Source organism: Mustela nivalis (genome assembly GCF_964662115.1).
Source record: "Mustela nivalis genome assembly, chromosome: 18".
In the NCBI taxonomy this organism is placed as follows: Eukaryota; Metazoa; Chordata; class Mammalia; order Carnivora; family Mustelidae; genus Mustela; species Mustela nivalis.
In genome coordinates, this window is record NC_139037.1 from 55386966 (window position 1) to 55401121 (window position 14156).

Sequence of the window (14156 nt, forward strand, 5' to 3'; positions counted from 1 at the left end):
GAAGGTTATTTAAATCTAGCAGCTCACCATTGGCTCTGCTTTATGAGGGGGTGGGACCAGAAATTCTCCTTGAGTCGCCTATGGGGACTTCTAACCACGTGAAATTTTTTTTCCTTTTGCATCTCTACGGGCAACATTGGGGTTGAAGTCCCCACCGACAACAAGAGTTGCACGCTCTACCTACACGCTAGCCAGGCCCTCCAGGAGTGGGTGGGGAGGCTTCCTCCCTTGTCACCTTCGGAGCTGGCGCCCTTCCTCCTTCCCCTAACTCTTTCGCCCCAAAAGCCGGGCACCCTTAGGAATTGCCCAGGTTGTGGGGGGGGGGGCAAGATGTAATAGCAAATATAAACATTACTAATATTTCTAGAACGCCTGTCGTGGCCAGGCCCCCAGCTCCGTGCTTTACTTTCCTCCCTTCCAATTTCTCACCACAGATCTGCGAACTGGATTCTATCGCTCGCTGTTTACAGAAGGAGAAACAATCCCAGAAAGCCATGGTCGTTTTTTGGAAGCCTCGCAGCCAGGATGTGAAGACGTGCAAACTGGCTGTTTCCAAAGAACGTTAAGTCTTAGAAACCAGTCTGTTCGCTTCTTAAGAGCCCAGGTGCCAGGTTGACTGGTCTCAGCCCATCCTTGCCACTGCCTGGCTGTACTGCTTTGTGCAAAGGGTTTCCCTATCAGAGTTTCACCTTCCTGTTCCAAAACTGAAGTCACAATGGCATCTACTTGTTGAAGAGGATTAACTGAGCTCCAGAGTCTACAATGTAAAATATATCAAGTGATTATTCTCTAAGTCAATTGGCAAAGGGCTGGCCAACTTCACTCATGGCAAATCTGTGCACTTCTCTTTCCTTGTAGACATTCAGTTAAGGTCTGAGTTTCAGGGGCTCCTGTGTGGCTCAGTCGGTTAAGTGACTGCTTATGGCTCAGGTCATGATGTGAGGGTCGGGCATCAGGCTCCCTGCTCAGCGAGGGAGTCTACTTCTCCCTCTCCCTCTGCCCCTACCTGCCCCCTAGCTTGTGCTCTCTCTCAAATAAATAAAATCTTAAAAAAGAAAACAAACAAACAAACAAACAAACCAGCTGATTAAATAATGTAGCAATGTCAGTTCCTGGCTTTGACAATGCACTATATTTACCTAAGATATCATCGCAGGGTGGGTTGCAGGGTGGGGGGACGCTACCTGTCGGGTACAAGAGGGAGCTCTCTGTACTATTTTTGTAAGTTCTTAAACAGTTTCAGGATGAAATGTTACGACTTCAAATTGCTGGCAGCGAGTCCCTGTACCCAGAGGAATCATTTTGCAATATCCGGTAAAGGAGAAAAAAAGGGTGCCTCGTGATCCAGCAATTTCCACTGTGGGCAGAAGACACATACCCTTGAGAAACTGTCCGATGTGTGCCTGCGAGGGTGTATGTATTATTGCAACATTGGCCGTGATAGCTCAAAATTGGGAAGAGCCATCAGTAGAAGAGCCCATGAGCAAATGGTGGCGAATTCTAACAACAGGGTACCACACAGCAAGAAAAATGGGTGAACTAACTCCACACTATGTATACACCAAATCTCAAAAACATAAACTTTCAGTGGGGTACAGTACAAACACTGAACTGTGACGACTGTGTTTAATTCATAATCAAATTAGGAAGATCACTGCCCTGGGACAAGAATCCTGTGTGCCAAAGGTCTGATAAGGAACTAGGGGTAGACCGCTGGCTGGTAAGCAGATGATAGCCTCTCTGGGACCTGGAGTGAGAGCCAAGGGATTAACAAAGGGCATAAGACAATGTAGAATTTAGAGGTAGAACATCAGTGAATATATATTCTCTTGATGTCTGCTGGCAAGGGTTACCTGGCTGAGCTCAAGTGGCCACACCGGGGGTGAGGGGGGGTCTGTAACCTGAGAAACACACCTGCTTCCTAGCTCTTACTCTCTTTGTGGAGACAAGCAAGACAATGGTGCTGGAAGCATGGCAAAGCCAGTCTAAGCTTGGGCACCAGCACTTTCCAGAACTTGCAGGAAACACTGTAGGCAGACCTTGGAGGACGCTGAAATCATGGCAAAAGGGGAAGACCCTGTGCCAGCCAGCTTCTAGCCAGGAATTCCAGAATCCGCCTCTGGGGTCATTCCACAGATTGTCCTCCCAGGCAGAACACAGATATTTACTGAGTATCTAATTTGTTCTAGGTCCCGAGGACACATCAGAAATGAGACAGATATTTTCTCTGCTCTCATGGCAGCTTGCAGTGCTTTGTTATGTTCTAAGAACCCAGAACAGGCCATCATGGTTGGGTCAGTGGGATGGAAGATGGGGCTGGGGAGGGGTCAGCAATAGTTTGGAGAAGACGTGGAAGGGTCTTCAGCAGGAGACAACAAAGATCTAACCGTCATGACTCACATATTCACTGAGCAAACATTTTTACTTTTGACTTGGTCGTGTGCTGGGTGATGTGCAGGTACAACCTCGCTTTGCTCTCTGCCGCCCTCTAGTGGGCGAAAGAGAGACAACCTGTGGCAGGCACAGTAATCACCCCCTCCCAAAGACCAGAATCTATGACCATGCGACCTGACCTAATAAAACGGACTTTGCAGGTATCACTGTGAAGGCTCCTGAGATGGGGAGTTTTTCCCGGATTCTGTGGTGGACTCGTTGCAATTACAGAAGACCTAAGGAGAGGAAGGCAGGATACTCAACCCAAGCAGAGGGACCTCAAAACAGGGCAGGGGATTTGAAAATTCTCTGTTGCTGGCTTTGAAGCTGGAGGAAGGGGTCATTAGGCCAGGAATGCAGATGCAGGTGCCAGCAGAAGCTGGAAAAGCAAGGAAACAGATTTTCCACTTGAACTGCCAGGGTCTTGAGTTCAAGCTCCAAGTTCGGGCACAGAGCTTACTTAAAAAAAGAAAAGAAGTCAGTCTGGAGGGGCGCCTGGGTGGCTCAGTGGGTTAAGCCGCTGCCTTCGGCTCGGGTCGTGATCTCAGGGTCCTGGGATCGAGTCCCGCATCGGGCTCTCTGCTCAGCAGGGAGCCTGCTTCCCTCTCTCTCTCTCTGCCTGCCTCTCCATCTACTTGTGATTTCTCTCTGTCAAATAAATAAATAAAATCTTTAAAAAAAAAAAAAAAAAAAAAAAAAAAAAAAAAAAGAAGTCAGTCTGGAACCCAGGTTGGGAGTGGGGGAGAATGTGAAAGATAAACCTAGAAGGATCAACTGGACCACTTGGGCAGGGCTGAGGAGCTCCGGTGTGGGTGATGGAGTGTGAAGGTGAAGACAGCAGCGTTTTGATCAATAGAGTCATATCCAAGTATTAGAAAAACCCTTAGGAAATTAAAGGTCACAATCACAGAATGGATGAGTGGACAGCGAGCAAAGTGTGCACTCATTAGCTTGTTTCAGATAAAGCGCTACACTCTACTTGGAGCTTGGGCTCGTGGCCCTGAGATCAAGCGTCCCACGCTCTACTGATTGAGCCACCCAGGCACCCCCCATTAACTCATTCACCAGAAAATTTTCAGCACAGATTCAGTGCCAAAAAGAACTTCGCATGAACTGGGTCCGGCGGACCAGGGTTCCAGTCCCAGCCCGGACATTTACTAGCTGTGGGCTTTTTGGCGAGTGACTTAGCTTCTCTTATTCACTTCATCTGTAGAATGGGGTTTATAACAGTGATTGCCTCACAGTGTTTATGTGAAGATGAAATGGGCAGTTACCGAGATCATATAATGTGCTCGGCAGGGCACCTGCCACATTCCACGTGCTACAGAAATGTTCTCTGCTGTGTATTAGTGTCTCGCTGCTGCTGTAAGAAATGACCACCACCAATAGTAGCAACCAAGAAATCATTTTCCGAATATACATAAATAGTCAAAATAATCCTGTTGATTTAAGACAAAAGGGGACGCCTGGGTGGCTCAGTTGGTTAAGCGGCTGCCTTCGGCTCAGGTCATGATCCCGGCATCCTGGGATCAAGTCCCACATCGGGCTCCTTGCTCGGCGGGAAGCCTGCTTCTCCCTCTGCCTTTGCCTGCCACTCTGTCTGCCTGTGCTCACTCTCTCTGACAACAACAAAAAAAGACTAGAACAAAAGGCCAGACAGGGAGGCAGTGGTGGGGCGGAGGGGTCTTCGGGGCAGAGATGACCTGGTTCTTGACCATGTATACCAGCCATAGATGCTGCTGTATGGGGCCACGAACTTGACAGATGTGAACCTCCCTCTCCTGGCTCCTTTGGAACTTAGAGTCTACTGATGGAGAGAGAGTAAGGAAGCCTGACACAAAAGGGTCCTGGGCAGCTGGAATGGGGGACCTCCTTCAATATGGAAGTCACCGACAGATGCCCAGGGACACTAATTGCGTAAATGTGTCCATATAATAACAAATTACTGCTTGCTGATCTCAAATTTCAACTCAGGAGCCATACTGTTCATGTGTATTATTATTGGATACTTCAAAGAACTCTACCATTTAATGCCCATTTTCCAGGTTGGCTCAGTGAGGCTCAGCTCCCAGTCTTCCAGAAGCCGAGTGGCTGTGGCTGCTATTTGTGGTCATTGTTGGGGTTTAAGCCGGGGCGCACAGCAGGTTGTATAACTCCTCAGACCCTTCCTTGGATATTTCAGGGTCTGGGAATTTGCGTTGTTAATGAGCCTCTCAGATAATTTTTTAAAAGTCCCCTCAGTTCATTAACAGTAAAAAAAAAAAAAAAAAAGGTCCCCACAATGGCAGTGAAAACCCTTACTTCTGGGGTGTGTTCAGGGTTCTGCAAGTCCAGGATCTTACCAGCAGGCCAGAGACAAAGGCCTCAGCGGGTTTGTAACTGTCACCCAGCAGCTCTTTGACCCATCTCTCCACATCAGTCTCCAGCCCCCAAATTTCCTCTTTCTGTGGGGGGAGCTGCTCTGGGTCCATGCCTCCCGGTTGTAGCTCCTTACGGTCATACTTGACCATGACCTTCCCTTGAGGCCTTACTCCATGCTGCTGGAGGCGCTTGCCTGCAGCCCTAGAGGGCCTCTGAAAGTAGAGAAAGGTCCCTGGGCCACAGGCTGCCAATACCTGGCCCAGGGTCGCTATCCGTCCCAGCTTCCTGGTGGGGCAGGAGAGGGTGGAAAGTATGTGCCTCCCTGCACTGCTGCCTCCTCGAGGAGGCCCACCAGCTGGCTCCAGGCCACTGGCTTGGGCTCTGCCAGAGCCACACAGGACACCTCCCAGCAGATTTGCCTGCCCTTGGTGCCCAGGGGCCTTGTGTCTCCTCAGATAGCTTTTATCATTTGAGCCTCCTTTAAACTTCGTCCTCTTTGTGGTACCAAACCGGACCTACGCTATGCCCAGTGGTGTGCTGGCAAACATGCGCTGGCATGCAGGGGTACTAAGAGGCTCTGATTTGTCACCTCTGCCAATTTCCTTCATCAGCTGTTGGTGCAGATGTGGTATCTGGAGCAGCTGCAGCCACTCTGGGGCCACAGCAGAACTAGGTTATGGGAGGAAGTGGTTTCCTGGAATTACCCTACCCTAGGATGTCTTGTGTTGGGAGATAATACTTCTTCTATACTAAACCTTTCTATCCTTGTGGCTGGGATCCTGCTGAATGGTGTGTGTGTGTGTGTGTGTGTGTGTGTGTGTGTGTGTGTGCGTGCACGCGCATGCGCACACACACACGGTGGACTTATCAGAAGACAGAAAGTTGCCAGGATGAAGCCCCTCAGCTATTACAGAATGAGGACTTTAGCAGGGGAATTGGGGATGAGGTTTCAGAGGGAACGGTATATCCAAAGACACAGAGGAATGGAAAGTGTTCCAGAAAGTGTATTTGGATGGAACTGGAGTACAGAGCAGAACTTGGAGCCATGTGAAAAAAGGCCAGAAAGTGGGGCAGGGCCTCCTCCATGGGCTGAGGGGCTGGAACCTGATCCTGGGGCTGGGTTGGCTCCAGGACCCCTCTGGGGCTGTGTGGAAAAGGGCAAGGAGCCAGGCAGCTGGAAGCCAGGGGTCAGGGAGAGTCTGGGTTCCTGGGGTCAGCACTAGTCAGCTATGCTCATGACTCTGCTGTCCCTCGCAGCCAGCCATGGGGAAGACACTGTCCTTGAGCATCAATGGTTCTCTCGAGACCCCCCCCCCCCAAAAAAAAATACCTCATCAGCTGACAGAAGCCGGACAGCAGGCATTCCAGCAGCAGTGGGGACAAAGGCAGGATGCCAGGGTAGCCATGACCTGGGCAGCTGAGGCCAAACCATCTCGAGAAGGCAGGCACAAAGCCAACCCTTCTCAGGAGGGAGAGGACTTCCCTAAGTTAGGGATGCAGTGAGGGTCCAACTAGACTTGGGGGTCTCGGAAAGAAGGGAGCACAAACTGGGAGGCTGTGGAAGGTGAGGGGCAGATGTAGGGCTCAGGGAGCAATGTGTGAAGAGCCACCTGGCCCTCCCCTCCCCCAGGCGGCCACACAAGTTACTGGCCCCCCAGGGAGGTTGATGTCGACTCCACAGCCCCCTCCCACCAGCTGCCTCGGTAGGAACCCAGAGCGTGTGTGTGTGTATGTGTGTGTGCGTGTGTGTGTGTATGGGGGGGGTCCCAGGAGGATCACAGGTGTTGGGTGTCCGACTGGGGCAGCTGTGGAGGCTGATCGGGAACCTTCTTTTCTAAAGGGTCGCCATCCTTCTGGTCACCCACTGGAGCTGGGACAGGTGCATCATCTGGAAATGCAGGGAGGCAATGGTAGCAGTAGGCATCCCAGCTTCTTCCTCCCTCGGACCTGGAGTGGCCGCCAGCACCCTCCCCGCCCCCGGGGTGCCCAGAGCACCTGTGTCCGGGTGGAACTGGAGCTGTCCCTCGGGGCCAGGGGCTGGGCTGTTCTGGCCTTGCTGTTGCTGTTTTCTTTGTTCCATTTGCAGAACGGCCTACAGCGAGTGGGGCAGATTGCGTGGGCAAGAGGGGATGATACCGAGTCTCCATGGCAACTTGCTAAGTGGTCCTGAACCCATCCCTTCCCTATGGGCCTTGGCATTTTTCTCTCTCTCTGAGAGTTGGGCTTAACAGTAAGAAGATCCAGTTTTCCCTCCCCTGTCATGGCTTGGGTCATACCTCGGGACCGGGAAGCCTTCACTGAACCCTTGCTGAGTCTAGCCTCCCACTCTGTCTTTGGTCTTCCTCTCTCCCACTTTCTTGCTTAGAGCCCCACTGCCCTTATCCACCATGGCAGCCACAGAGCGGTCAGGGATGGGGACACTCGCCCTTACTAAAGATGGCGGTCACCACCTGAGAGTCTAGTAGTGATGAACATGGTGGCCACAGGCCTTCCCAGCTTCTGAATATACAAGGACAGAGGCCATCAGGGACTTAGAGGATGGGGCCAGCCTCCCTGGCCAGTCACCTGCTGCAACTCTCTCTTCTGGGCCTCCAGGCGGCCCTGAGAGCGCCCCAGGGCCTCCGTCTCCTGGCTGAGGCGCTGCGCCTTGGCATTCAGCTCTGCCTCCCGGGCGGCCAACTCCTCCTCAAAACGCCTTAGTTCGTCCTCCGTGTAGGCAGGGTGCATCTCCACTGTCTGCAAGGTGAGGGCAGGGGTCTCAGCAGGGTGCCGTGAGCCTTAGCCCACCTGTGCTGGGGAGGGCGCCGCTAACAGAGGCAGCCTGGGTCACGTGTGAGGGCAGAAGAGCTCTGCGTGGAAGCTGAGGGTGATAAAGACCCAGAGAAAGGGGAGAAGAGAGACCCAGGGGGGGATGGAGACTGAACCCAGAGACAGAGGGAGGCAGAGAGCCAGGGTAGGGGGACAGAGACCCAGAGGGTAAAAGAAATGTCCAGAGACTCTGAAAGAAGGCTTCGGGCTGGGGGGAGAGAGGCATTCAGGACTCAGAGAAACCTCCATGGTCTCACCTCCCAGCCCTCCCCGGTGTCCCCAAACTCCTTCCTCTGGGTGGATGCGAGGAACTCCTCCAGGGTCACAAGGCGGTCCTGGTTGGTGTCCACCTGGGGAGCCAGGGTAAGCAACAGAGCTGGGCCTCACTCCACCCCAGCCCCCATCCTCCCCATGTCCCATTCCTCATCTCACGTTCTTCATCACGTGCTCCCTCATGCGAAGCCGCTCCTCCTCCATCTCCCGCATGTCATCTTCTTCGTTTTTCGGGTCATACACCTTCTCCAGCTGCAGCAGTGTCAAGGGAGAGGAAGGACACATTGAGGGGTCCAGGGCGACCTCACACCTAGGCTACTCCGTTTCTTTACACACAGAGACCACGCAACTTCAACTCCCAGAAGTCCTCAGGGGCCCCCTGACACTCCTGGTAGCCTCCTTCTGTCCCAGGGGCTGCTGGGAGTTGTAGTTTCTCTTGAGTTCCCATCCAGGGGGACCCAAGGGGACACATGTCCAATGCGGGCATCCTCTGCACCCGTGGTTCCCAAAATGCTCGCTCACCTCCTTGGTGAAGAGGGCCTCCAGCTCCTGTTCATCCAGGACCCCATCACTGTTGATATCTGAGGGGGAGACAATAGGGTATCTTGGGGGGACTGAGTACAGGGTGGGTCAATTCTTTCTGCTAGAGAAAGAATTGGGGGCTGATGTGGGCTCTTTTATGAGAGGACAGGTATCCTTGGATCTCCAACAATACAATGATACCTTTCAGGCTTTAGTACCCCATTGGCCAGTTGCTAGGACAGCCAGATCCCTACCAACCAGGGTCCCCAGAAGGGAATAAACGAAGGCGGGCTTTGCCAGGACCACTCTTGGGATGGTCATAACGCAGGACTACTTGATCCCTAACCCCTGATGATCTAGGCACAGGATCAAGCCCTTTGCCCAGGAGCCAGGGGTGTCAGAGGCCTCTGTCCCAGAGACCCCGGCCACAGGAATCTCTCCACCTGTCACCCAGCTTGTATGGCTCCGAGGCTCCAGGTTTCGCAGCTGCATGGGCCACGCTCGCTGTCCCCCCGCCCCCACCCCTCGCTCACTCAGATCAGCGCCCACACTGGTCCTTCAGAGGAGGCTGGAAACCCTGACCTCGTAAATCCAATGTTTAATTTTTTAAAAAACATTTTATTTTTAAGCAGCCTCTACAGTGAGTGTGGGCCTCAAACTTAAAACCCCGAGATCCAGAGTTACATGCTCCACTGACCAAGCCACCCGGGGGATCCCGCCAATGGTTAATTTTTCACCAGCATTTTACTTGACTTTCTGCCCTTGGCTTCCAGAACATCATTTTCTCCTCCCAAATACCCCTCGTTCTCCTTCGTTGGTTCCTTTGGCTCCATCCTCCTCCGGAATGGAATGCTACCTATGGGAATGCTACCTATCGGTGGGCCCCAGGGCTCAGGCCATCTAATCCTGGAATCCATCATGTAGCCGCCAGCCACATTGGCCATTTAAATTTAAATCGATTAAGATAAAAAATCCCAGGGGGAGTCTGGATGGCTCAGTGGGTTAAGCAACTGTTCAACTGTTCAGCTCAGGTCATGATCCTGCGAGGGATCGAGTCCCACGTCAGGACCCCTGCTCTGCAGGAAGTCTGCTTCTCCCTCTGCCCTTCACCCTGCTCCTGCTCTGTCTCTCAAAGAAATAATAAAATAAAAATCTAAAACAAAACAAAACAAAAAAAATCCCAGTGTCTCACCCCACTTGTTACCAGTCAAGCATTCAACAGCCACATGTAGCTGGTGGCTGCCATATTGGATGGCACGGAACATTTGGATCATTAAAGACTGTGACTGGCCCGCTCCTCTTCAGATGGGTCCCTCCAGTCCCTCATCTACCAGTGTCTCTACACCTGAATATCCAACTGTCAACTCTCCTGGCCACATAAGTGTCTGACAGACATCTGCAGTTTAACACGAACGGACTTAGTTCCCAAATATGGCTGCTCCCACCAAGTACCTCAGAGTCACCCCTGACCCTTTTTGTTAGCTCATAATCCTCATCCAGCTGCATCCAAGCTGCGAGTCCTACCAGCTTGCCCTTCGAGGTAAACCCACAATCCAACGGCTCTTCCCTCCTTCCCATGGCAAAGCCACCAGCATGTCCCATCTTCTCCAGGCTTTTGGCCCTCCCACCATATAGCCTATCCTCCACACAGCTGGATTCTGTCAGCCCTTAAGGCAGACAGAATCAGTCCCAAACAAGACAAATTCTGTATGAGTCCACTTGTGTGAAATAGCTAGAATTCACAGAGACAGCACCCAGAAGGGAGGTGGCCAGGGGCTGGGTGGGGAGGAGTAGTGGGGAAGTTGTTGATTGACCAAAGAGTTTTCCTTTGGAAAGGATGAAGAATAATTCTGGACTTTGGCTGAACAACACGTGGGTGTCCTTAGCCTACCTGAACTATCCACTTCAAAAGGGCCAAAGATGGGACATTTCATGGTTAGGTGTATTTTACCACAGTTACAAATTAAAAAAAAAAAAAAAATCATGTCTCAAAACTAGAGAATTCAGTTCCTTGGTGTGTTTCAAGAACTTAACAGCCACATGGGGGCTGGTGGGTACAATACACTTTCCGCCCATAACCCTCCTGTCATCTCTTCCACGTTACTCATCTCTTAGCACTCCTCGGGGCACTATTATCAAATCCCCTTCCTTGACTGTCACCCCCCCACCCCCCACCCCCAAGATCAAGAGACATCTTGGCATTGGTGGTGTGTGAGTTTCATGGGCGGCTTGTGTAAAAATTCTAGAACATCTGGGCGCCTGGGTGGCTCAGTGGGTTAGGCCGCAGCCTTCGGCTCAGGTCATGATCTCAGGGTCCTGCTCAGCAGGGAGCCTGCTTCCTCCTCTCTCTCTGCCTGCCTCTCTGCCTACTTGTGATCTCTCTCTGTCAAATAAATAAATAAATAAATAATCTTAAAAAAAAAAAAATTCTAGAACATCTTATACTACCTGGATTTTTTAGATTCACCGAAATACAGCGTTATCAGTTTGCCTGATCACTGGCTGTGTGAGGGGGGGAGCTCGGTTCCCTTCACAGCGGGATCCACAGACTCTCCACGAAGCTTGGTCTCAGAGGGAACTGGGGAAATGTCTGCTGAATCAATGAGCCAGGCCCAGCTAAGCTCTGCGGACTGCTGGCAGCTTCTGGGACAAGCACATCTGAGGGGGTCTTGGCAACCCTGGGTTAGGTTCCTTCAGAGGAGGAGAATGAAGGGATACGTGTGTCTGAACCACCATGGAAAAGATAGCCTTCCAGTCCCTGGAGGCCTGTTTATTTGGCAGCAGGGCTCCTAGGCTACTGTGGGAGGCACGCCCAGCCTAGCCAAGCCTGATGGCTCAGTTAGTGGGTATCAGCCTGAGAACCGAGGAGTCTAGTGTATCCCTGAAAAGAGAACTAGATCTTCACTAGAAGGTTCTAGCAATGCAGAAGGGTGGACCCTTCTAGACCAACAGGAGGGTCAGGCTCAGATCTCTTTGGCCTGCCTAAGCCTCACTGCAATGGGGACACTTCTTAGAATTCAGGCCCCAGAAAGGACAGAGCCTCAGGGTTCAGCCTGGGTCCTGGGGCTCTTCCCCACCTTACCATGCAGTATGAAGAAGGTCTTGGGGTTAAACCTGTTGGGGTCCAATCCATCCAGCTCCTCCCATACCTCCTTCAACTGGGCTTGGCTGCCCTGTGGAGGGGAGAGCCAGGGGCTCATGAGCAAGAAGTCTGAGTCCCTCCCAGCCCTCGAATGTCATGCCCCTCAAGCAAGAAAAACTACAACTCCCAGCAGCTCCTGGAGGTGGCTGAGCATATTTAAAGGGCCTTCTGGCCTTAGGATCTGCTGGGAATTGTAGTTCTTTGGCTACTTTCTCATCTTGTGGTGCCTGGAGAGTTGGACTTGGTGTGGGGTAGCCATAAATGAGGGTTCTTACAGGTACATTGACTTTGGGGTGCTCTCGGTGCCGGCGTTGTTGTTCTTCCAGCTTTCTCTCTGCCTCCTTTCGCTGCTCCTCTCCCAGGGACTCCAGATAACGGCGTCTCTCGTGTTCCTTCAGCATCTCATAGCGTTTGAACTCTTCATGATGGGCTGCGTCGTACTGGGCGAGGTCCCGGGTGGCCTGGAGAGAGGCAGATGGTCACACCTAGGCCCTAATTTCAACCTCCAAATTCCAGGCCCTCAGCCCTGAACCTGGTCAAGGGCCACCCCAATCTCCACCCAGTCCTGGGCTCCATGTCCTGAGCTCTCTTTTTTTTTTTTTTTTTTAAAGCTTTTATTTATTTGACAGAGATGACAAGCAGGCAGAGTGGCAGACAGAGGGAGAGGGGGAAGCAGGCTACCCGAAGAGCAGGTGGAGGCCGATGCGGGCCTCGATTCCAGGACCCCGGGATCATGACCTGAGCCAAATGCAGTTGCCTAACCAACTGAGCCACCCAGGTGCCCCCTGAGCTCACTTCTTGATCTCTACAACCCACTCTTGTCCCGTAACACAGCCTATCTGTTCAAAACACACAGCAACAACTTTTTTTTTTGAAGTTTATTTAAGTAATTTCTACACCCAACATGGGGCTCGAACTCATGACCCTGTGAGATCAAGGGCCCCAGGCTCTTCCGACTGAGCCAGCCAAGCGCCCCTACAAGGCAACAACATTAACCCACTTCTTTCAAGTCCTCCACAATCTCAAGATCTTGGAGGAATAGGGGCGCCTGGCTGGCTCAGTGGGTGGAGCATGTGACTCTTGATTGCAGGGTTTTGAGTTCAAGCCCCACACTGGGTACAGAGATGACTTAAAAATAAAATAAGGATCTCAGAGAAAAAAAGTGATAGGTGATAAAGAACCCTGGGTCCCTAATTACTTTGCCCAGGGTTCTAATCCAGGCTCTGCTGTGTGAACAAATCCCACTAGGCTGTGTGATTTTGGGTAAGTTACTTAGCCTCTCTGTGCATCAGTTTCCTCCTCTATAATTTGGAATGAACAATATGACACTGGGTTGAAGAGTATCCCCTCCAAAATTACTGTTCACCTAGAATGCTGAAATGTGAACTTATTTGGAAATAGGATCTTCGTTAAATCCAAATGAGCGGTGTCCTTATAAGAAGGCTACAGAGAGGGGCTCCAGGGTGGCTCAGTTGGTTAAACGTCTGCTTTTGGCTCAGGTCACGATCCCGAGGTCCTGGGATCGAGCCCCGTGTTAGGCTCTCAGCTCAGCGGAGGGTCTGCTTTTCCCTCTGACCCTCCCCCTTCTCATGCTCTCTCTCTCTCGCTCTCAAATAAATACATAAATAAAGTCTTAAACAAAAAAAGAAAAAGGACACAGAGAAGATACAGAGAGACATGGGGAGAACACCATGGAAGCTGAGACTGGAATGATGGGTCTACAAGTTGCAGAATGCTGGCAACCTCCAGAGGCTGGAAGAGGCAAGAAGTGGGTTTTTCCCTATAGCTTCTTCTTCTTTTATTTTTTTTGTTTTAAAGATTTTATTTATGGGGCACCTGGGTGGCTCAGTGGGTTAAGCCGCTGCCTTCGGCTCAGGTCATGATCTCAGGGTCCTGGGGTCGAGTCCCGCATCAGGCTTTCTGCTCAGCAGGGAGCCTGCTTCCCCTCTCTCTCTCTCTGTCTGCCTCTCCATCTACTTGTGATTTCTCTCTATCAAATAAATAAATAAAATCTTTTACAAAAAAAAAAGATTTTATTTATTTATTTGAGAGAGAGAGAGATAAAGCGAGAGAGGGAACAGATGTAGGGAGAGTGGGAAAGGGAAAAGCAGGCTTCCCGCTGAGCATGGAGCCCAATGTGGGGCTCGATCCCAGGACCCTGGGATCATGACCTGAGCTGCAGGCAGATACTTTACGACTGAGCCACCCAGGCACCCCTTCCCTATGACTTCTAAAGAGAGTACAGCTCTGCCAAAGTCTTGGTTTGGACTCAGGGATACTGATATTGGACTTCTGGCCTCCAGAACTGGGAGAGAATACAATTCTATTTTTTATTTTTTTAATTCAAAAAAGAATTTTATTTTTTAAGTAACTTCCACACCCAACATGGGCCTCGAACTCACCACTGCGAGATCAAGAGTCAAGCGTTCTAATGACTGAACCTGCCAGGCGCCCCACATTTGTTAAGTCACTGAGTCTGTGGTAAGTTGTTACACCATGCGATAATTTCAAGGTGTCTTAAGCTATTAGGTTTGTGGTAATTTGTTATAGGGCGGTATAAGAAACGAACACAGCTGCTGTGTGGGGAACAGGTTCTCACAACGAGGATAGGTCTACA

The 14156-nt window shown here is 51.2% G+C and overlaps 1 protein-coding gene and 1 long non-coding RNA gene across 4 annotated transcripts in view; one reads left to right on the forward strand and one right to left on the reverse strand.

The window, feature by feature from the left end:
* On the forward strand, positions 1-6110 carry LOC309852936. Its single transcript, XR_014305451.1, has 2 exons — positions 1-2914; positions 3151-6110. It is a non-coding gene; the product is annotated as an uncharacterized lncRNA (long non-coding RNA).
* NUCB1 (nucleobindin 1) overlaps positions 5781-14156 on the reverse strand; it is a 20280-nt gene continuing 11904 nt past the window's right edge. For all 3 annotated transcript variants that reach the window (XM_082710354.1, XM_082710355.1, XM_082710356.1), the window contains exons 6-13: positions 11815-12000; positions 11480-11570; positions 8398-8456; positions 8035-8127; positions 7860-7952; positions 7360-7530; positions 6790-6886; positions 5781-6682 (exon numbers count right to left, since the gene is read on the reverse strand). In XM_082710354.1, the coding sequence (XP_082566480.1) occupies positions 6570-6682; positions 6790-6886; positions 7360-7530; positions 7860-7952; positions 8035-8127; positions 8398-8456; positions 11480-11570; positions 11815-12000 (903 nt within the window). In that variant the 3' untranslated portion in view covers positions 5781-6569. The remainder of the gene's footprint in view (positions 6683-6789; positions 6887-7359; positions 7531-7859; positions 7953-8034; positions 8128-8397; positions 8457-11479; positions 11571-11814; positions 12001-14156) is intronic.